The following is a 20429-nucleotide window of genomic DNA, read 5'->3' as shown; positions in this document are numbered from 1 at the left end:
GCGCACCGGAGCCAGAAGCGCCGGAGCCACTGGGAATAATAGACCCAGATCGGGTGCCAGAGCCAGAAGCGCCGGAGCCACTAGGAATGATAGAGCCGGACTGAACGCCGGAGCCAGAAGCGCTGGAGCCACTAGGAGTGCCAGACCCAGAGCGAGCACCAGATCCAGAGGAGGTCACAGATCTTGACTGAGTGCCGGAGCCTGAACGTCCCGAGACACTAGGTGCCCCAGATCCAGAGGCGGCGACAGATCCTGAATGAGCGCCGGAGCCAGAAGCGCCGGAGCCACTAGGAGCGACAGACCCAGATTGAGTGCCAGAGCCAGAAGCGCTGGAGCCACTAGGAGCGACAGACCCAGATTGAGTGCCAGAGCCAGAAGCGCCGGAGCCACTAGGAGCGGCAGACCCAGATTGGGTGCCGGAGCCAGAAGCGCCGGAGCCTCTAGGAGTGCCAGACCCAGAGCGAGCGCCAGATCCAGAGGGGGCGACAGATCCCGATTGAGCACCCGAGCCAGAAACGCCGGAGCCACTAGGAATGACAGAGCCGGACTGAACACCGGAGCCAGAAGCGCCGGAGCCACTAGGAGCGACAGACCCAGAGCGAGCGCCAGATCCAGAGGGGGCAACAGATCCCGACTGCACACCGGAGCCAGAAGCGCCGGAGCCACTGGGAATAATAGACCCAGATTGGATGCCAGAGCCAGAAGCGCCGGAACCACTAGGAATGATAGAGCCGGACTGAACGCCGGAGCCAGAAGCGCCGGAGCCACTAGGAGAAACAGACCCAGACCGAGCGCCAGATCCAGAGGGGGCGACAGATCCCGATTGAGCACCCGAACCAGAAACGCTGGAACCACTAGGAGCAACAGATCCAGATTGAACGCCGGAGCCAGAAGCGCCGGAGACACTAGAAGCGACAGACCTTGAGCGAGTGACAGATCCAGATGGGGCGACAGATCCCGACTGACCGCCGGAGCCTGAAGCGCCAGACCCAGAGCGAGCGCCAGATCCAGAGGGGGCGACAGATCCCGACTGCACACCGGAGCCTGAAGCGCCGGAGCCACTAGGAGTGCCAGACCCAGAGCGAGTGCCAGATCCAGAGGGGGCGACAGACCCCGACTGAGCACCGGAGCCGCTGGGAACAACAGAACCAGATGGAGTGCCAGAGCCAGACGCGCCGGAGCCAGAAGCGCCAGATCCACTAGGAATAACAGATCCCGACTCCGCACCGGAGCCAGAAGCGCCAGAGCCACTAGCAGCGCCAGACCCAGAGCGAGCGCCAGATCCAGAGGGTGCGACAGATCCCGATTGAATGCCGGAGCCAGAAGCGCCGGAGACACTAGAAGCGACAGACTCTGAGCGAGTGACAGATCCAGATGGGGCGACAGATCCCGACTGACCGCCGGAGCCTGAAGCGCCAGAGCCACTAGCAGCGCTAGACCCAGAGCGAGCGCCAGATCCAGAGGGGGCGACAGACCCGGACTGAGCACCGGAGCCAGAAGCGCCGGAACCACTGGGAATAACAGATCCCGATTGAGCACCGGAGCCAGAAGCGCCGGAGCCAGAAGCGCCGGAGCCACTGGGAATAATAGATCCCGATTGAGTACCCGAGCCAGAAACGCCGGAGCCACTAGGAGCAACAGATCCAGATTGAACGCCGGAGACACTAGGAGCGACAGTCCCTGAGCGAGTGCCAGATCCAGAGGGGGCGACAGAACCCGATTGAGCACCCGAACCAGAAACGCCGGAGCCACTAGGAGCAACAGATCCAGATTGAACGCCGGAGCCAGAAGCGCCGGAGCCACTAGGAGCGACAGACCCAGATTGGGTGCCAGAGCTGGAAGCGCCGGAGCCTGAAGCGCCGGAACCACTAGGAGTGCCAGACCCAGAGGGCGAACCGGAGCCAGAAGCACCGGAGCCACTAGAGGTGCCAGACCCAGAGCGAGCGCCAGATCCAGAGGGGGCGACAGACCCTGAGTGAGCACCGGAGCCTGAAGCGCCGGAGCCGCTGAGAACACCAGAACCAGATGGAGTGCCAGAAGCGCCAGATCCACTAGGAGCAACAGATCCTGACTGCGTACCGGGTCCTGAAGCGCCGGAGCCACTAGGAGCAACAGATCCCGACTGCGCACCGGAGCCTGAAGCGCCAGAGCCACTAGGAGCGCCAGACCCAGATTGAGCGCCAGAGACAGAAGCGCCGGAGCCACTAGGAGCGAGAGACCCAGATTGGGTACTAGATCCAGATTGAGCGCCGGAGCCCGAAGCGCTAGAGCCACTAGGAGCGCCAGATCCAGATTGCGCACCGGAGCCACTAGGAGAGCCAGACCCAGAGCGAGCACCAGATCCAGTGGGGGTGACAGATCCCGATTGAGCGCCGGAGCCTGAAGCGCCGGATCCAGAGTGAGCGCCAGATCCAGAGAAGGTCACAGATCTCGACTGAGAGCCGGAGCCAGAAGCGCCGGAGCCGCTAGGAGTGACAGACCCAGAGGGGGCGACAGATCCCGACTGAGAACCGGAGCCTGAAGCGCCAGAACCACTAGGAATGACAGAGCCGGACCGAACACCGGAGCCCGAAGCACCGGAACCTGAAGCGCCGGAACCACTAGGAATGACAGAGCCGGACTGCACACCGGAGCCAGAAGCGCCGGAGCCACTAGGAGTGCCAGACCCAGAGCGAGTGCCAGATCCTGAGGGGGCGATAGATCCCGATTGAGCACCCGAGCCAGAAACGCCGGAGCCACTAGGAGCAACTGATCCTGACTGCGTACCGGAGCCTGAAGCGCCGGATACACTAGGAGCAACAGATCCTGACTGCGCACCGGAGCCAGAAGCACCGGAGCCACTAGGAGCAACAGATCCTGAGCGAGCGCCAGACCCTGAGGGTACAACAGATCCTGACTGAGCGGCGGAGTCAGAAGCGCCAGAGCCACTAGGAGCGACAGACCCAGATCGACCACCGGAGCCAGACGAGCCTGAGCCAGAAGCGCCAGAGCCACTAGGAGCGCCAGACCCAGATTGAGCGCCAGAGACAGACGCGCCGGATCCACTAGCAGCGACAGACCCAGATTGGGTACTAGATCCAGATTGAGCGCCGGAGCCCGAAGCGGCGGAGCCACTAGGAGCAACAGAACCAGATGGAGTGCCAGAGCCAGACGCGCCGGAGCCAGAAGAGCCAGATCCACTAGGAATGACAGATCCCGACTGCGCACCGGAGCCAGAAGCGCCGGAACCACTAGGAATGACAGAGCCGGACTGAACACCGGAGCCTGAAGCACCGGAGCCACTAGGAGCGACAGACCCAGAGCGAGCGCCAGATCCGGAGGGTGCGACAGACTCCGACTTAGCACCGGAGCCAGAAGCGCCAGAGCCACTAGGAGCAACAGATCCCGACTGAGCACCGGAGCCTGAAGCGCCGGAGCCACTAGGAGCAACAGACCCAGATTGGGTGCCAGAACCTGAAGCGCCGGAACCACTAGGAATGACAGAGCCGGATTGGGTGCCAGAACCTGAAGCGCCGGAGCCTGAAGCGCCGGAGCCACTAGGAGCGACAGACCCAGATTGGGTGCCAGAACCAGACGCGCCGGAGCCTGAAGCGCCGGAACCACTAGGAATGACAGAGCCGGACTGAACACCGGAGCCTGAAGCACCGGAGCCACTAGGAGTGCCAGACCCGGAGCGAGTGCCAGATCCAGATGGGGCGACAGATCCCGACTGCACACCGGAGCCAGAAGCACCGGAACCACTAGGAATGACAGACCCAGATTGGGTGCCAGAACCTGAAGCGCCGGAGCCTGAAGCGCCGGAGCCACTAGGAGCGACAGACCCAGATTGGGTGCCAGAACCAGACGCACCGGAGCCAGAAGCGCCGGAACCACTAGGAATGACAGAGCCAGATTGGGTGCCAGAACCTGAAGCGCCGGAGCCTGAAGCGCCGGAACCACTAGGAATGACAGAGCCGGACTGAACACCGGAGCCTGAAGCACCGGAGCCACTAGGAGCGACAGACCCAGAGCGAGCGCCAGATCCGGAGGGTGCGACAGACCCCGACTTAGCACCGGAGCCAGAAGCGGCGGAACCACTAGGAGCAACAGATCCTGACTGCGCACCAGATCCAGAGGAGGTCACAGATCCCGATTGAGCGCCAGAGCCAGACGAGCCGGAGCCAGAAACGCCGGAGCCACTAGGAGCAACAGATCCCGACTGAGCACCGGAGCCTGAAGCGCCGGACCCAGAGCGAGCGCCAGATCCAGAGGGGGCGACAGATCCCGACTGAGCACCCGAGCCAGAAGCGCCGGAGCCACTAGGAGCAACAGACCCAGATTGGGTGCCAGAACCTGAAGCGCCGGAGCCAGAAGCGCCGGAGCCACTAGGAGCAACAGATCCAGATCGACCACCGGAGCCTGAAGCGCCGGAGCCACTAGGAGCGACAGAACCAGATTGGATGCCAGAGCCAGACGCGCCGGAGCCAGAAGCGCCAGAGCCACTAGGAGCGCCAGATCCAGAGGAGGTCACAGATCTCGATTGAGCGGCGGAACCAGAAGCACCGGAGCCACTAGGAGCGACAGACCCAGATTGGGTGCCAGAACCAGACGAGCCCGAGCCAGAAGCACCGGAGCCACTAGGAGCGACAGACCCAGATTGGGTGCCAGAACCTGAAGCGCCTGAGCCAGAAGCGCCGGAACCACTAGGAATGACAGAGCCGGACTGAACACCGGAGCCTGAAGCACCGGAGCCACTAGGAGTGCCAGACCCGGAGCGAGTGCCAGATCCAGATGGGGCGACAGATCCCGACTGCACACCGGAGCCAGAAGCGCCGGAACCACTAGGAATGACAGAGCCGGACTGAACACCGGAGCCTGAAGCACCGGAGCCACTAGGAGCGACAGACCCAGAGCGAGCGCCAGATCCGGAGGGTGCGACAGACTCCGACTTAGCACCGGAGCCAGAAGCGCCAGAGCCACTAGGAGCAACAGATCCCGACTGAGCACCGGAGCCTGAAGCGCCGGAGCCAGAAGCGCCGGAACCACTAGGAATGACAGAGCCGGACTGAACACCGGAGCCTGAAGCACCGGAGGCACTAGGAGTGCCAGACCCTGAGCGAGTGACAGATCCAGATGGTGCGACAGAGCCGGACTGAACGCCGGAGCCAGAAACGCCGGAGCCACTAGGAGCAACAGATCCCGACTGCGCACCGGAGCCAGAAGCGCCGGAGCCACTAGGAGCAACAGATCCAGATTGGGTGCCAGAACCTGAAGCGCCTGAACCAGAAGCGCCCGAACCACTAGGAATGATAGAGCCAGACTGAGCGCCAGAGCCAGAAGCGCTGGAGCCACTAGGAGCGACAGACCCAGATTGAGTGCCAGAGCCAGAAGCGCCGGAGCCACTAGGAGCGGCAGACCCAGATTGGGTGCCGGAGCCAGAAGCGCCGGAGCCACTAGGAGCGCCAGATCCAGAGCGAGCGCCAGATCCAGAGGAGGTCACAGATCTCGACTGAGCGCCGGAGCCTGAAGCACCCGAGCCACTAGGAGCAACAGACCCAGATTGGGTGCCAGAACCTGAAGCGCCTGAGCCAGAAGCGCCGGAACCACTAGGAATGACAGAGCCGGACTGAACACCGGAGCCTGAAGCACCGGAGCCACTAGGAGCGCCAGACCCAGAGCGAGCGCCAGATCCAGAGGGGGCGACAGACCCCGACTGAGCGCCGGAGCCAGAAACGCCGGAGCCACTAGGAATGACAGAGCCGGACTGCACACCGGAGCCAGAAGCGCCGGAACCACTAGGAATGACAGAGCCGGACTGAACACCGGAGCCTGAAGCACCGGAGCCACTAGGAGCGACAGACCCAGAGCGAGCGCCAGATCCGGAGGGTGCGACAGACTCCGACTTAGCACCGGAGCCAGAAGCGCCAGAGCCACTAGGAGCAACAGATCCCGACTGAGCACCGGAGCCTGAAGCGCCGGAGCCACTAGGAGCAACAGACCCAGATTGGGTGCCAGAACCTGAAGCGCCTGAGCCAGAAGCGCCGGAACCACTAGGAATGACAGAGCCGGACTGAACACCGGAGCCTGAAGCACCGGAGCCACTAGGAGTGCCAGACCCGGAGCGAGTGCCAGATCCAGATGGGGCGACAGATCCCGACTGCACACCGGAGCCAGAAGCACCGGAACCACTAGGAATGACAGACCCAGATTGGGTGCCAGAACCTGAAGCGCCGGAGCCTGAAGCGCCGGAGCCACTAGGAGCGACAGACCCAGATTGGGTGCCAGAACCAGACGAGCCCGAGCCAGAAGCACCGGAGCCACTAGGAGCGACAGACCCAGATTGGGTGCCAGAACCAGACGCGCCGGAGCCAGAAGCGCTGGAGCCACTTGGAGCAACAGATCCCGACTGCGCACCGGAGCCAGAAGCGCCAGAGCCACTAGGAATGACAGAGCCGGAGCGAGCGCCAGATCCGGAGGGTGCGACAGACCCCGACTTAGCACCGGAGCCAGAAGCGGCGGAACCACTAGGAATGACAGAGCCGGACTGAACACCGGAGCCTGAAACGCCGGAGCCAGAAGCGCCGGAGCCACTAGGAGCGACAGAGCCAGAGCGAGCGCCAGATCCAGAGGGGGCAACAGATCCCGACTGCGCACCGGAGCCAGAAGCGCCGGAGCCACTAGGAGTGCCAGACCCAGAGCGAGCGCCAGATCCGGAGGGTGCGACAGACCCCGACTTAGCACCGGAGCCAGAAGCGCCGGAGCCACTAGGAGCAACAGATCCAGATTGGGTGCCAGAACCTGAAGCGCCTGAACCAGAAGCGCCCGAACCACTAGGAATGATAGAGCCAGACTGAGCGCCGGAGCCAGAAGCGCCGGAGCCACTAGGAGCAACAGATCCAGATTGGGTGCCAGAACCTGAAGCGCCTGAGCCAGAAGCGCCCGAACCACTAGGAATGATAGAGCCAGACTGAGCGCCGGAGCCAGAAGCGCCGGAGCCACTAGGAGCGACAGACCCAGATTGGGTGCCAGAACCAGACGCGCCGGAGCCAGAAGCGCCGGAACCACTAGGAATGACAGAGCCGGACTGAACACCGGAGCCTGAAGCACCGGAGCCACTAGGAGTGCCAGACCCAGAGCGAGCGCCAGATCCAGAGGGGGCGACAGATCCCGATTGAGCACCCGAACCAGAGACACCGGAACCACTAGGAGTGCCAGACCCAGAGCGAGCTCCAGATCCAGAGGGGGCGACAGATCCCGATTGAACACCCGAACCAGAAACGCCGGAACCACTAGGAGCAACAGATCCAGATTGAACGCCGGAGCCACTAGGAGCAACAGATCCTGACTGCGCACCGGAGCCAGAAGCGCCGGAGCCACTAGGAGCAACAGACCCAGATTGGGTGCCAGAACCTGAAGCGCCTGAGCCAGAAGCGCCGGAGCCACTAGGAGCGACAGACCCAGATTGAGTGCCAGAGCCAGAAGCGCTGGAGCCACTAGGAGCGACAGACCCAGATTGAGTGCCAGAGCCAGAAGCGCCGGGGCCACTAGGAGTGCCAGACCCAGAGCGAGCGCCAGATCCAGAGGGGGCGACAGATCCCGATTGAGCACCCGAACCAGAGACACCGGAACCACTAGGAGTGCCAGACCCAGAGCGAGCGCCAGATCCAGAGGGGGCGACAGATCCCGATTGAGCACCCGAACCAGAAACACCGGAACCACTAGGAGCAGCAGATCCAGATTGAACGCCGGAGCCAGAAGCACCGGAGCCACTAGGAGCAACAGATCCCGACTGCGCACCGGAGCCTGAAGCGCCAGAGCCACTAGGAGCGCCAGACCCAGAGCGAGCGCCAGATCCAGAGGGTGCGACAGATCCCGATTGAATGCCGGAGCCAGAAACGCCGGAGCCACTAGAAGCAACAGATCCCGACTGCGCACCGGAGCCAGAAGCGCCGGAGCCACTAGGAGCAACAGACCCAGATTAGGTGCCAGAACCTGAAGCGCCTGAGCCAGAAGCGCCGGAACCACTAGGCATGACAGAGCCGGACTGAACACCGGAGCCTGAAGCACCGGAGCCACTAGGAGCGACAGACCCAGATTGGGTGCCAGAACCAGACGCGCCGGAGACAGAAGCGCCGGAGCCACTGGGAATGGCAGAGCCGGAATGAGCACCGGAGCCAGAAGCGCCGGGGCCACTAGGAGTGCCAGACCCAGAGCGAGCGCCAGATCCAGAGGGGGCGACAGATCCCGATTGAGCACCCGAACCAGAAACACCGGAACCACTAGGAGCAACAGATCCAGATTGAACGCCGGAGCCAGAAGCGCCGGGGACACTAGGTGCAACAGATCCAGATTGAACGCCGGAGCCACTAGGAGCAACAGATCCCGACTGAGCGCCGGAGCCAGAAGCGCCGGAGCCACTAGGAGCGACAGACCCAGATTGGGTGCCAGAACCAGACGCGCCGGAGCCAGAAGCGCCGGAACCACTAGGAATGACAGAGCCGGACTGAACACCGGAGCCTGAAGCACCGGAGCCACTAGGAGCGACAGACCCAGATTGGGTGCCAGAACCAGACGCGCCGGAGACAGAAGCGCCGGAGCCACTGGGAATGGCAGAGCCGGAATGAGCACCGGAGCCAGAAGCGCCGGGGCCACTAGGAGTGCCAGACCCAGAGCGAGCGCCAGATCCGGAGGGTGCGACAGAGCCGGACTGAACGCCGGAGCCAGAAACGCCGGAGCCACTAGGAGCAACAGATCCCGACTGCGCACCGGAGCCAGAAGCGCCGGAGCCACTAGGAGCAACAGATCCAGAGCGAGCGCCAGATCCAGAGGGTGCGACAGATCCCGATTGAACGCCGGAGCCAGAAGCGCCGGAGCCACTAGGAGCAACAGATCCCGACTGCGCACCGGAGCCAGAAGCGCCGGAGCCACTAGGAGCGACAGACCCAGATTGGGTGCCAGAACCAGACGCGCCGGAGCCAGAAGCGCCGGAACCACTAGGAATGACAGAGCCGGACTGCACACCGGAGCCTGAAGCGCCAGAGCCACTAGGAGTGCCAGACCCTGAGCGAGTGACAGATCCAGATGGGGCGACAGATCCCGACTGAGCGCCGGAGCCTGAAGCGCCAGAGCCACTAGGAATGACAGAGCCGGACTGAACACCGGAGCCTGAAACGCCGGAGCCAGAAGCGCCGGAGCCACTAGGAGCGACAGAGCCAGAGCGAGCGCCAGATCCAGAGGGGGCAACAGATCCCGACTGCGCACCGGAGCCAGAAGCGCCGGAGCCACTAGGAGTGCCAGACCCAGAGCGAGCGCCAGATCCGGAGGGTGCGACAGACCCCGACTTAGCACCGGAGCCAGAAGCGGCGGAACCACTAGGAATGACAGAGCCGGACTGAACACCGGAGCCTGAAGCACCGGAGCCTGAAGCGCCGGAGCCACTAGGAGCAACAGACCCAGATTGGGTGCCAGAACCTGAAGCGCCGGAGCCAGAAGCGCCGGAGCCACTAGGAGTGCCAGACCCAGAGCGAGCGCCAGATCCAGAGGGGGCGACAGATCCCGATTGAGCACCCGAACCAGAGACACCGGAACCACTAGGAGTGCCAGACCCAGAGCGAGCTCCAGATCCAGAGGGGGCGACAGATCCCGATTGAACACCCGAACCAGAAACGCCGGAACCACTAGGAGCAACAGATCCAGATTGAACGCCAGATCCAGAGGAGGTCACAGATCTCGATTGAGCGGCGGAACCAGAAGCACCGGAGCCACTAGGAGCGACAGACCCAGATTGGGTACCAGAGCCAGACGAGCCCGAGCCAGAAGCGCCGGAGCCACTAGGAGCGACAGACCCAGAGCGAGCGCCAGATCCAGAGGGGGCAACAGATCCCGACTGCGCACCGGAGCCAGAAGCGCCAGAGCCACTAGGAGCGCCAGATCCAGAGGAGGTCACAGATCTCGATTGAGCGGCGGAACCAGAAGCGCCGGAGCCACTAGGAGCAACAGACCCAGATTGGGTGCCAGAGCCAGAAGCGCCGGAACCACTAGGAGTGCCAGACCCAGAGCGAGCGCCAGATCCAGAGGGTGCGACAGATCCCGATTGAACGCCGGAGCCAGAAGCGCCGGAGCCACTAGGAGCAACAGATCCCGACTGCGCACCGGAGCCAGAAGCGCCGGAGCCACTAGGAGCGACAGACCCAGATTGGGTGCCAGAACCAGACGCGCCGGAGCCAGAAGCGCCGGAACCACTAGGAATGACAGAGCCGGACTGCACACCGGAGCCTGAAGCGCCAGAGCCACTAGGAGTGCCAGACCCAGAGCGAGTGCTAGATCCAGAAAAGGTCACAGATCTCGACTGAGAGCCGGAGCCAGAAGCGACAGAGCCACTAGGAGCGACAGACCCAGAGCGAGCGCCAGATCCAGAGGGGGCAACAGATCCCGACTGCGCACCGGAGCCAGAAGCGCCGGAGCCACTAGGAGCAACAGATCCAGATTGGGTGCCAGAACCTGAAGCGCCTGAACCAGAAGCGCCCGAACCACTAGGAATGATAGAGCCAGACTGAGCGCCGGAGCCAGAAGCGCCGGAGCCACTAGGAGCGACAGACCCAGATTGGGTGCCAGAACCTGAAGCGCCGGAGCCTGAAGCGCCAGAGCCACTAGGAGTGCCAGACCCAGAGCGAGCGCCAGATCCAGAGGGTGCAACAGACCCCGACTGAGCACCGGAGCCTGAAGCGCCAGAACCACTAGGAGTCCCAGACCCAGAGCGAGCGACAGACCCAGATTGGGTACCAGAGCCAGACGAGCCCGAGCCAGAAGCGCCGGAGCCACTAGGAGCGACAGACCCAGAGCGAGCGCCAGATCCAGAGGGGGCAACAGATCCCGACTGCGCACCGGAGCCAGAAGCGCCAGAGCCACTAGGAGCGCCAGATCCAGAGGAGGTCACAGATCTCGATTGAGCGGCGGAACCAGAAGCGCCGGAGCCACTAGGAGCAACAGACCCAGATTGGGTGCCAGAGCCAGAAGCGCCGGAACCACTAGGAGTGCCAGACCCAGAGCGAGCGCCAGATCCAGAGGGTGCGACAGATCCCGATTGAACGCCGGAGCCAGAAGCGCCGGAGCCACTAGGAGCAACAGATCCCGACTGAACGCCGGAGCCAGAAGCGCCGGAACCACTAGGAATGACAGAGCCAGATTGGGTGCCAGAACCTGAAGCGCCGGAGCCTGAAGCGCCGGAGCCACTAGGAGCGACAGACCCAGATTGGGTGCCAGAACCAGACGCGCCGGAGCCTGAAGCGCCGGAACCACTAGGAATGACAGAGCCGGACTGAACACCGGAGCCTGAAGCACCGGAGCCACTAGGAGTGCCAGACCCTGAGCGAGTGACAGATCCAGATGGGGCGACAGATCCCGACTGAGCGCCGGAGCCTGAAGCGCCAGAGCCACTAGGAATGACAGAGCCCGACTGAACACCGGAGCCAGAAGCGCCGGAACCACTAGGAATGACAGAGCCAGATTGGGTGCCAGAACCTGAAGCGCCGGAGCCTGAAGCGCCGGAGCCACTAGGAGCGACAGACCCAGATTGGGTGCCAGAACCAGACGCGCCGGAGCCAGAAGCGCCAGAGCCACTAGGAGCGCCAGATCCAGAGGAGGTCACAGATCTCGATTGAGCGGCGGAACCAGAAGCACCGGAGCCACTAGGAGCGACAGACCCAGATTGGGTGCCAGAACCAGACGAGCCCGAGCCAGAAGCACCGGAGCCACTAGGAGCGACAGACCCAGATTGGGTGCCAGAACCAGACGCGCCGGAGCCAGAAGCGCCAGAGCCACTAGGAGCGCCAGATCCAGAGCGAGCGCCAGATCCAGAGGAGGTCACAGATCTCGACTGAGCGCCGGAGCCTGAAGCACCCGAGCCACTAGGAGCAACAGAGCCAGATTGGGTGCCAGAACCTGAAGCGCCGGAGCCTGAAGCGCTGGAGCCACTTGGAGCAACAGATCCCGACTGCGCACCGGAGCCAGAAGCGCCAGAGCCACTAGGAATGACAGAGCCGGAGCGAGCGCCAGATCCGGAGGGTGCGACAGACCCCGACTTAGCACCGGAGCCAGAAGCGGCGGAACCACTAGGAATGACAGAGCCGGACTGAACACCGGAGCCTGAAACGCCGGAGCCAGAAGCGCCGGAGCCACTAGGAGCGACAGAGCCAGAGCGAGCGCCAGATCCAGAGGGGGCAACAGATCCCGACTGCGCACCGGAGCCAGAAGCGCCGGAGCCACTAGGAGTGCCAGACCCAGAGCGAGCGCCAGATCCGGAGGGTGCGACAGACCCCGACTTAGCACCGGAGCCAGAAGCGGCGGAACCACTAGGAATGACAGAGCCGGACTGAACACCGGAGCCTGAAGCACCGGAGCCTGAAGCGCCGGAGCCACTAGGAGCAACAGACCCAGATTGGGTGCCAGAACCTGAAGCGCCGGAGCCTGAAGCGCCGGAGCCACTAGGAGCAACAGATCCAGACTGAGCACCGGAGCCAGAAGCGCCGGAACCACTAGGAGCAACAGATCCCGACTGCGCACCAGATCCAGAGGAGGTCACAGATCCCGATTGAACACCGGAGCCTGAAACGCCGGAGCCACTAGGAGTGCCAGACCCAGAGCGAGCGCCAGATCCTGAGGGGGCGACAGACCGCGACTTAGCACCGGAGCCAGAAGCGCCGGAACCACTAGGAATGACAGAGCCGGACTGAACACCGGAGCCTGAAGCACCGGAGGCACTAGGAGTGCCAGACCCTGAGCGAGTGACAGATCCAGATGGTGCGACAGAGCCGGACTGAACGCCGGAGCCAGAAACGCCGGAGCCACTAGGAGCAACAGATCCCGACTGCGCACCGGAGCCAGAAGCGCCGGAGCCACTAGGAGCAACAGATCCAGATTGGGTGCCAGAACCTGAAGCGCCTGAACCAGAAGCGCCCGAACCACTAGGAATGATAGATCCCGACTGACCGCCGGAGCCTGAAGCGCCAGAGCCACTAGCAGCGCTAGACCCAGAGCGAGCGCCAGATCCAGAGGGTGCGACAGATCCCGATTGAACGCCGGAGCCAGAAGCGCCGGAGCCACTAGGAGCAACAGATCCTGACTGCGCGCCGGAGCCAGAAGCGCCGGAGCCACTAGGAACGACAGACCCTGAGCGAGTGACAGATCCAGATGGGGCGACAGATCCCGACTGAGCGCCGGAGCCTGAAGCGCTGGAGCCACTAGGAGTGCCAGACCCAGAGCGAGTGCCAGATCCAGAGGGGGCGACAGAACCCGATTGAGCACCCGAACCAGAAACGCCGGAGCCACTAGGAGCAACAGATCCCGACTGAGCACCGGAGCCTGAAGCGCCGGAGCCACTAGGGGTGCCAGATCCAGAGCGAGCGCCAGATCCAGAGGAGGTCACAGATCCCGAATGAGCGCCGGAGCCTGAAACGCCGGAGCCACTAGGAGCAACTGATCCTGACTGCGTACCAGAGCTTGAAGCGCCGGAGACACTAGGAGCAACAGATCCTGACTGCGCACCGGAGCCAGAAGCACCGGAGCCACTAGGAATGACAGAGCCGGACTGAACACCGGAGCCTGAAGCACCGGAGCCACTAGGAGCGACAGACCCAGAGCGAGCGCCAGATCCGGAGGGTGCGACAGACCCCGACTTAGCACCGGAGCCAGAAGCGGCGGAACCACTAGGAGCAACAGATCCTGACTGCGCACCAGATCCAGAGGAGGTCACAGATCCCGATTGAGCGCCAGAGCCAGAAGCGCCGGAGCCACTAGGAGCGACAGACCCAGATTGGGTACCAGAGCCAGACGAGCCGGAGCCAGATGCGCCGGAGCCACTAGGAGTGCCAGACCCAGAATGAGCGCCGGAGCCAGAAGCGCTGGAGCCACTAGGAGCGACAGACCCAGATTGGGTGCCAGAGCCAGACGAGCCGGAGCCAGAAACGCCGGAGCCACTAGGAGCAACAGATCCCGACTGAGCACCGGAGCCTGAAGCGCCGGACCCAGAGCGAGCGCCAGATCCAGAGGGGGCGACAGATCCCGACTGAGCACCCGAGCCAGAAGCGCCGGAGCCACTAGGAGCAACAGACCCAGATTGGGTGCCAGAACCTGAAGCGCCGGAGCCAGAAGCGCCGGAGCCACTAGGAGCAACAGATCCAGATCGACCACCGGAGCCTGAAGCGCCGGAGCCACTAGGAGCGACAGAACCAGATTGGATGCCAGAGCCAGACGAGCCGGAGCCAGATGCGCCAGAGCCAGATGCGCCGGAGCCACTAGGAGTGCCAGACCCAGATTGGGTGCCAGAGCCAGACACGCCGGAGCCAGAAGCGCCAGAAGCGCCAGAACCACTAGAAATGGCAGATCTCGACTGAGCACTCGAGCCAGAAACGCCGGAGCCAGAAGCGCCGGAGCCACTAGGAGCGACAGACCCAGATTGAGCGCCAGAGACAGAAGCGCCGGAGCCACTAGGAGTGCCAGATCCAGAGCGAGCGCCAGATCCAGAGGAGGTCACAGATCTCGACTGAGCGCCGGAGCCTGAAGCACCCGAGCCACTAGGTGCGCCAGATGCAGAGACGGCGACAGATCCAGACGGGGCGACAGATCCCGATTGAGCATCCGAACCAGAAGCGCCGGAGCCACTAGGAGTGCCAGACCCAGATCGACCACCAGAGCCTGAAGCGCCGGAGCCACTAGGAGCGACAGACCCAGATTGAGCGCCAGAGACAGAAGCGCCGGAGCCACTAGGAGTGCCAGACCCAGAACGAGCGCCAGATCCAGAGGAGGTCACAGATCCCGACTGAACGCCGGAGCCTGAAGCACCGGAACCACTAGGAATGACAGAGCCAGGTGGAGCGCCAGATCCAGATTGGGCACCTGAACCAGAAGCGCCTGAGCCACTAGATTCTGCAGAGCCGGAAGCAGTAGAGCCACTAGAGGTAACAGATCCTGAATGACTGCCAGAGCTACTGGAGGTAGCAGATCCTGAGTAACTACCAGAGCCACTAGAGGTAGCAGATCCTGAGTGACTACCAGAGCCAGAAGTACTGGAGATGCTAGGCACGACTGAAGAGGAACTTGAGACAGACGAAATCACGGTACTAGCTGGGCAAGGGCCTATCGAGGTCAAAGTGACAAGACCGCTAGTGCAGGGTGGGATCAACGGAATAACGATAGGTGAAGATAACGTAGAACCAATTTTGTTCACGCTGTTGATAAGACTATTAATGTTATCAATATCAGAACAGCTGTAGCAGCCACTAGAGTGGGCCAGAATCGAAGCAAGTGTAGCAACTAGAGTGTTCAAACTGTTGATAAGAGTCGAAAGAATGGTCTTAAGAATGGGAGCCAAGAGACCGCTACTGCTAGCAAGTTGCTGAGCAACATCTTCAATAACAATGACCAGGTTATTGACGATCTTGAAGATTGGCATAAGCGCGTCACCAGTGAGACATGTGACGCCACCGAGGGCGCTGAGAAGACCGTCGAGTGCAGCAGTAACTGCAGCAAGCAGAGGGCCAAGAGCAGCAATATTACTGCCGGCATCCGCGAGGCCGTTGAGCAATTTCTCAACTGTCTCCAGAACGGAAGTGATAATGGAAGTCAGACCAGAGCTGGGTGCGTTACTGCAGCTACAAGCAGTAGCACTGGGACGAAGACCAGTGGTAGTGATGAAGCTGGTGCAGATGGGGGCAGAGGGAGCAGAAAAAACGATAGTGCCAGACGCATCAGAGCCAGAGGAACCAGAACCACCTAAGTAGCTAGCTGTACCTGAACTTGACCGAGTGCCAGAGCTAGTAGCACCGGAACTGCTAGAGGTAAGAGAATTAGATTTAGCACCTGACCTAGAGCCACTGGAGTTGGCAGAACCAGAAGATCCAGAGGCAGAAAGACTACCAGTCACAGAAGCAGAGGATTTTGAGCTGGAGTGAATTAAAGTGGTAGATGGACAAGGGAAAACCGAAGTCAAAATAGTAGGAGTCGGGTTAGAACAAGGTGTAAACAGCGGAATAGTGATATGCGGAGATAATGTGGAGCCTACTTTGTTGGCATCACTGATAATATTGTTCATGTTGTCGATATCCGCACAGCTGTAACAGCCACTAGACTTAGCAAGAATAGAACCAAGCGAACCAACAATACCCTTCATACTGTTGAGAAGAGAATTAAGAATGGCATTGAGGATGGGTTTTTCTAAGAAATTGCTGCCAGGGACCGCAGCCTCAATTTTGTCAATAACACTGCCCAGGTCACCCACGATCTTGAAGACCGACGAAAGACCATCAGCATTGAGACAAGAGACGACACTAAGGGCGGAAATAAGAGTATCAACGGCAGCGGTGACTGCAGCAACCAGAGGAGTAAGAAGAGGAATATTATGAGCAACGTCATCGAGTGCCTTGACTAGACTCTGGACTGCTTTTAGAACGGTATCGATAACAGTACTAAGACCGCTGCTGAGTCCACCGCCGCAAGTACAGGGAGTAGCACTAGGAATGAGGCCATTAGTGATGACAATAGTGCAGAGCGAAGTAGTAGGAGCGACGGAAGAGACAATATCAGGAGTACTTGATTTAGCACCAGTTGAAGAAGGAGCGACGGAAGTGACAATATCAGGAGTACTTGATTTAGCACCAGTTGAAGAAGGAGCGACGGAAGTGACAATATCAGGAGTACTTGATTTAGCACCAGTTGAAGAAGGAGCGACGGAAGTGACAATATCAGGAGTACTTGATTTAGCACCAGTTGAAGAAGGAGCGACGGAAGTGACAATATCAGGAGTACTTGATTTAGCACCAGTTGAAGAAGGGGCGTATAAACTGGAGGTAAACAAGTAAGATGGAAGATCGGTCACGGCAGTGCAAGGGCCAATAGAAGTTAAGGTAACCAGGGCGTCGGTGCAGGGAGTCAAGAATGGAATGACGACAGGCGGATCCAAAGAGGCACCGATGTCGTTGACGCTGCCCATAAGATTGTTGAGATTGTCAATGTCAGAACATTTGAAGCAGCCATCAGAAGTAACGAGCAGAATACCGACATGAGAAACGACACTGTTCAACCCACCAAGAAGATTATTAAGAGCGGCGTTAGCGATGACTGCCAAGGGAGTGGTCTTGTCATAATTTTCCTGAAGGATATTCTCAAGAAGCTGGACAGTCTCCACCCAGTTATCAAGGACGTTCAAGAGCTTCTGGACAGAACCGCTGCCGAGACATGTGGCACCACTAAGATATTGAAGGAGTACGTCCACGGCGGCGTTAGTAGTACGTAGCGCCGAACTAATAGGGCCTACGCCATCTTCCTCGATTCCTGGGATGGCATTAATGACAGCTCCAAAGGAATTATCAAGATCACCTATAGCGGATATGAGGTCAGAATTGGGATTTTCACCGCAAGCACAGGCGGTAGCAGTGGCATGGAGACCATTAGTAGTGACAAGATTGGTACAGACGTCGCCAGCCCGGTTGACAAGGCCAACATTACGGGCAGCGAGACCAGCGTTTGGAGCCGCAGCATACGCTAGTGATGCTGTGGCAAAAAGGCTAAAAACCTTTGCGAAACGCATTTCGAGTCTGAGTCTATCGGTTTTTGGTCGACCCCTTTAATACCTCAAAGTCTTACTCGTTTCACTACCCTGTAAGTGAGCATGTGCAATATTGCATGGTACTCATGGGATTATACATGATGCATGCATGTATATGCATTTCGGATCTCCACTTCCAGATCATTTACATCTTTGTTTGGATAGGTAAATTTGATGACACTGTTTCTTATTTTCATCAGTTTCATTGCTTCAATCAATTTTTGCTACTTCAGGCACACGTTGGGTCTTCACTACACTGCGCCTCATGCATGGTTTTCGTGAAAATACCGCCCGGCCAGTTAGTGTCATTCATTCTCATGCCAGCACAAACGAAACTGGCTTATAGAAGGTGATAAAAACCTAGCTTTTATACATTTCTACTTTCTTTGGTTTTCAGTGTCTTTCCCAAGTGTCTCCAGATGTACTGTGAATCTCTTTTTGCTTTCTGTCTTTCTACGAAGACTCCTTGCATCTGAGTACGTAAGGCCGCAAAGGTTCAACTTCTGCTTCGTAATCGGTAAAAAAAACTTAAATGCGGACGCCCGTTTCATGCACACTTGATCGTTCTTCCGCGGATATATGCCCATAGTTTTCTTTTTTGCCCTTCAAAAAGTATTCATGTATTGAACGTGGAGTCATTTGAGTAAACCGTGGAGATATTGAACTGCTTTCATTTGATATCGTCTAATAGCTCACACCTTTTGCATAGGGATGTCCGTGAGCACAGACAATGCGCAATTTTATGGTCGGTGCTGCAAGTTCCCCTTGTCAATTTCGTAGCGGTGTAATTCGCATTGTGGGTTCGGGTTCGGGTTCGGGTTCGGGTTGGCCGAATTGCGGTCTTGTGTCTTCGGCTTTTTGACAACATTTGAGCCTGTAATTTGGGCTTGAGTGTCTCTGTTTATATTTATGCTGTTGTTTTCGCCATAGTTCCGTATGTCTGGATAAATTGAAACTGCCAAGAGAAAAACTGTACCTCTCGTTCGTAAGCACGTAGCCATACATTTTTCCCAAATGCGATGCGTCAAAGCGTGCTTAACGGATACAGATTCTTGGGGGTATTTATAAATTGAATTCAGTGTTGGGCATGCCACTGTCTTATTCGCCATTCGCTCACATACTGGGTTATCTCTGTTCATTACGAGATACGTTATATACCCTTTAGGATAGACTTGTCAACTCGAAAATGCCTGAAGCTCATGGCGCTACTAGGTCAGTGTAATTTACTCAACCTCGAGTCTTGGCGACACCTACAAAAGGTGTTTGTTGCCTAGCAAATTTGGCCCGCTCGTCCAGTATATAACCGTATATCAGAGCGGTCAGGATTTCACGTAAGGGAACGTCGTACTCTGTGTATGTGATGATATATTTACTGAGAGGTAGTAGCACTAAAGACCCAAAAGGGCTCTGAGCACGTTTGCGGATTAGATTGCTGGGAATGTGTGGCTTATGGTCTTGGTGGATCAAATGGAGATCCTTAGTTATTCTCATAAATAGTGAGCAGATCGCCATAATATAAAAAGCGGCTCGTACCAATCAATTGCAGAGCGATAGACTTCGAGACCGCAGAACGTCACTAATAAGCGAGTACACACAAATCGCAATGCTAGTTTTCTAAGATACTGTACACTAAAATGACCTTGTCAACTAACTATGTGCTGAGTATTAGCATCTGTATCGGTTGATAATTGTCGCTCAAAGATCTTCTGCGCTCAAGAGTGCACACTATTTGAACGTAGTGCAAAGCTGAATTTCACTCATCACTTGCACCATGTGTTCAGCCTGTGCTCAGGTGCGCTAAGCTGGCAAGACATTGATATATGGAACGATAATCTGTACTGTAAGGTGAAAAATTGTATAAATGCTTTAACATAAAGAATAGGGTATGAAATTCGACCCACTAAATGCCCCCAGAGTAGTAATCTGGACCATTGGATGATCTGCTGCATCAACTGCTGCATAAGCTACTGCAAGAAGTGACGGGTACTGCTGCGACACCGTGACCCAAACGAGACAAAAAGCGAAGTCAAAGCGTCATCATCATCTCTGAATATGAGCGGAACTCATTATTGACGGCTAGATGCTGTGTGGTTTAGTTTTTTCATTAGGACTAGCTTCAGCCAAGAATCTAGAGCATGAGGAGCCGTGCGTGAGGAGCCGCCCAGTTCCAGGGCGCAGATCTGGTTATTATAAACGATATTTTTCACCGAAGTCTTGACAAAAAGACATTATTGAGCGGTAATCTATTCAATTGCGGACCCATTTACAGCAGGAATAGCTGGCACACTTGCTATTGTGAGTTTATACGTTCTCTGTCTTACATGTGCTGTAACCTAGTCGCTCGAACCGAAGGCAGGCGGAATCTTAACAAAACATACCATCAGAGTTGAGGTACGCGTTTACAGTGAGTTTTATTTCTTGTCATTTAGATGGCACACGCTACAAAAACGATGAGCTGAAAACACTTCGGGACCCCACCATCTGATTTTCAGATGGCCCGGTGGGAGTCCTTGGAAAACGAACCGTGAAAAAGTACACTCATAATGAAATACAATTTCAGGGCTGGGGTAAATTTTCACTTTCAAGGATTACATTATTTGCTACTTAAACACACGCTACGCACGAAGAGCCAAAAACACCTGAGTACGCGTCCAACATCCGAGTTTTCATATAGCGCTGTCGGAATTCTGCCAATAAGCCCATGGAAAGTACGACTATGAGTGAGTATCTTCCCAAAGTTGAGATGCTCTTTCACTAGAGTTTTTACCCCTTGTTACTCAGACTGTACATGCCATTCGAAGTACCCGACCCAACATCCGGTCTTCATATGGCGCAGTCTGAGCCTGACAAA

At 58.6% G+C, this 20429-nt stretch overlaps 8 protein-coding genes across 8 annotated transcripts; all 8 read left to right on the top strand.

The window, feature by feature from the left end:
* Nucleotides 1-256: 256 nt before the first annotated feature.
* Nucleotides 257-925, top strand: B9G98_03247 (hypothetical protein; the record flags this gene model as incomplete). Its single annotated transcript, XM_024809804.1, has 1 exon — nt 257-925. The coding sequence occupies one exon, from the start codon at nt 257-259 to the stop codon at nt 923-925; it is 669 nt and encodes a 222-aa protein (XP_024665572.1).
* A 227-nt stretch (nt 926-1152) lies between these two features.
* B9G98_03246 (hypothetical protein) lies at nt 1153-2177 on the top strand (the record flags this gene model as incomplete). Its single annotated transcript, XM_024809803.1, has 4 exons — nt 1153-1157; nt 1438-1676; nt 1816-1925; nt 1989-2177. The coding sequence occupies 4 exons, from the start codon at nt 1153-1155 to the stop codon at nt 2175-2177; spliced, it is 543 nt and encodes a 180-aa protein (XP_024665571.1).
* Nucleotides 2178-2540: 363 nt separating this feature from the next.
* B9G98_03245 (hypothetical protein) lies at nt 2541-3268 on the top strand (the record flags this gene model as incomplete). Its single annotated transcript, XM_024809802.1, has 3 exons — nt 2541-2675; nt 2736-2880; nt 3027-3268. The coding sequence occupies 3 exons, from the start codon at nt 2541-2543 to the stop codon at nt 3266-3268; spliced, it is 522 nt and encodes a 173-aa protein (XP_024665570.1).
* Nucleotides 3269-3476: 208 nt separating this feature from the next.
* Nucleotides 3477-6833, top strand: B9G98_03244 (Myosin light chain kinase, smooth muscle; the record flags this gene model as incomplete). The annotated part of the gene is made up of 9 exons (XM_024809801.1): nt 3477-3560; nt 3636-3896; nt 3972-4118; nt 4281-4505; nt 4716-4757; nt 5058-5115; nt 5389-5474; nt 6063-6456; nt 6577-6833. 9 exons carry the CDS (start codon nt 3477-3479, stop codon nt 6831-6833), a joined length of 1554 nt encoding a protein of 517 aa, XP_024665569.1.
* A 1307-nt stretch (nt 6834-8140) lies between these two features.
* On the top strand, nt 8141-11300 carry B9G98_03243 (hypothetical protein; the record flags this gene model as incomplete). The annotated part of the gene is made up of 9 exons (XM_024809800.1): nt 8141-8313; nt 8527-8636; nt 8863-9047; nt 9144-9303; nt 9465-10022; nt 10111-10295; nt 10560-10668; nt 10729-10910; nt 11127-11300. 9 exons carry the CDS (start codon nt 8141-8143, stop codon nt 11298-11300), a joined length of 1836 nt encoding a protein of 611 aa, XP_024665568.1.
* Nucleotides 11301-11471: 171 nt separating this feature from the next.
* On the top strand, nt 11472-12485 carry B9G98_03242 (hypothetical protein; the record flags this gene model as incomplete). Its single annotated transcript, XM_024809799.1, has 5 exons — nt 11472-11621; nt 11664-11840; nt 11901-12042; nt 12163-12248; nt 12363-12485. 5 exons carry the CDS (start codon nt 11472-11474, stop codon nt 12483-12485), a joined length of 678 nt encoding a protein of 225 aa, XP_024665567.1.
* A 1370-nt stretch (nt 12486-13855) lies between these two features.
* Nucleotides 13856-14369, top strand: B9G98_03241 (hypothetical protein; the record flags this gene model as incomplete). The annotated part of the gene is made up of 2 exons (XM_024809798.1): nt 13856-13910; nt 14086-14369. The coding sequence occupies 2 exons, from the start codon at nt 13856-13858 to the stop codon at nt 14367-14369; spliced, it is 339 nt and encodes a 112-aa protein (XP_024665566.1).
* Nucleotides 14370-14831: 462 nt separating this feature from the next.
* On the top strand, nt 14832-17600 carry B9G98_03240 (hypothetical protein; the record flags this gene model as incomplete). Its single annotated transcript, XM_024809797.1, has 7 exons — nt 14832-14933; nt 15293-15710; nt 15811-15922; nt 16244-16355; nt 16476-16828; nt 16903-17258; nt 17326-17600. The coding sequence occupies 7 exons, from the start codon at nt 14832-14834 to the stop codon at nt 17598-17600; spliced, it is 1728 nt and encodes a 575-aa protein (XP_024665565.1).
* Nucleotides 17601-20429: the final 2829 nt, after the last annotated feature.

The sequence above is a fragment of the Wickerhamiella sorbophila genome (genome assembly GCF_002251995.1).
Source record: "Wickerhamiella sorbophila strain DS02 chromosome Unknown contig3, whole genome shotgun sequence".
In the NCBI taxonomy this organism is placed as follows: Eukaryota; Fungi; Ascomycota; class Dipodascomycetes; order Dipodascales; family Trichomonascaceae; genus Wickerhamiella; species Wickerhamiella sorbophila.
This window is presented reverse-complemented; position numbering and strand designations above follow the sequence as displayed.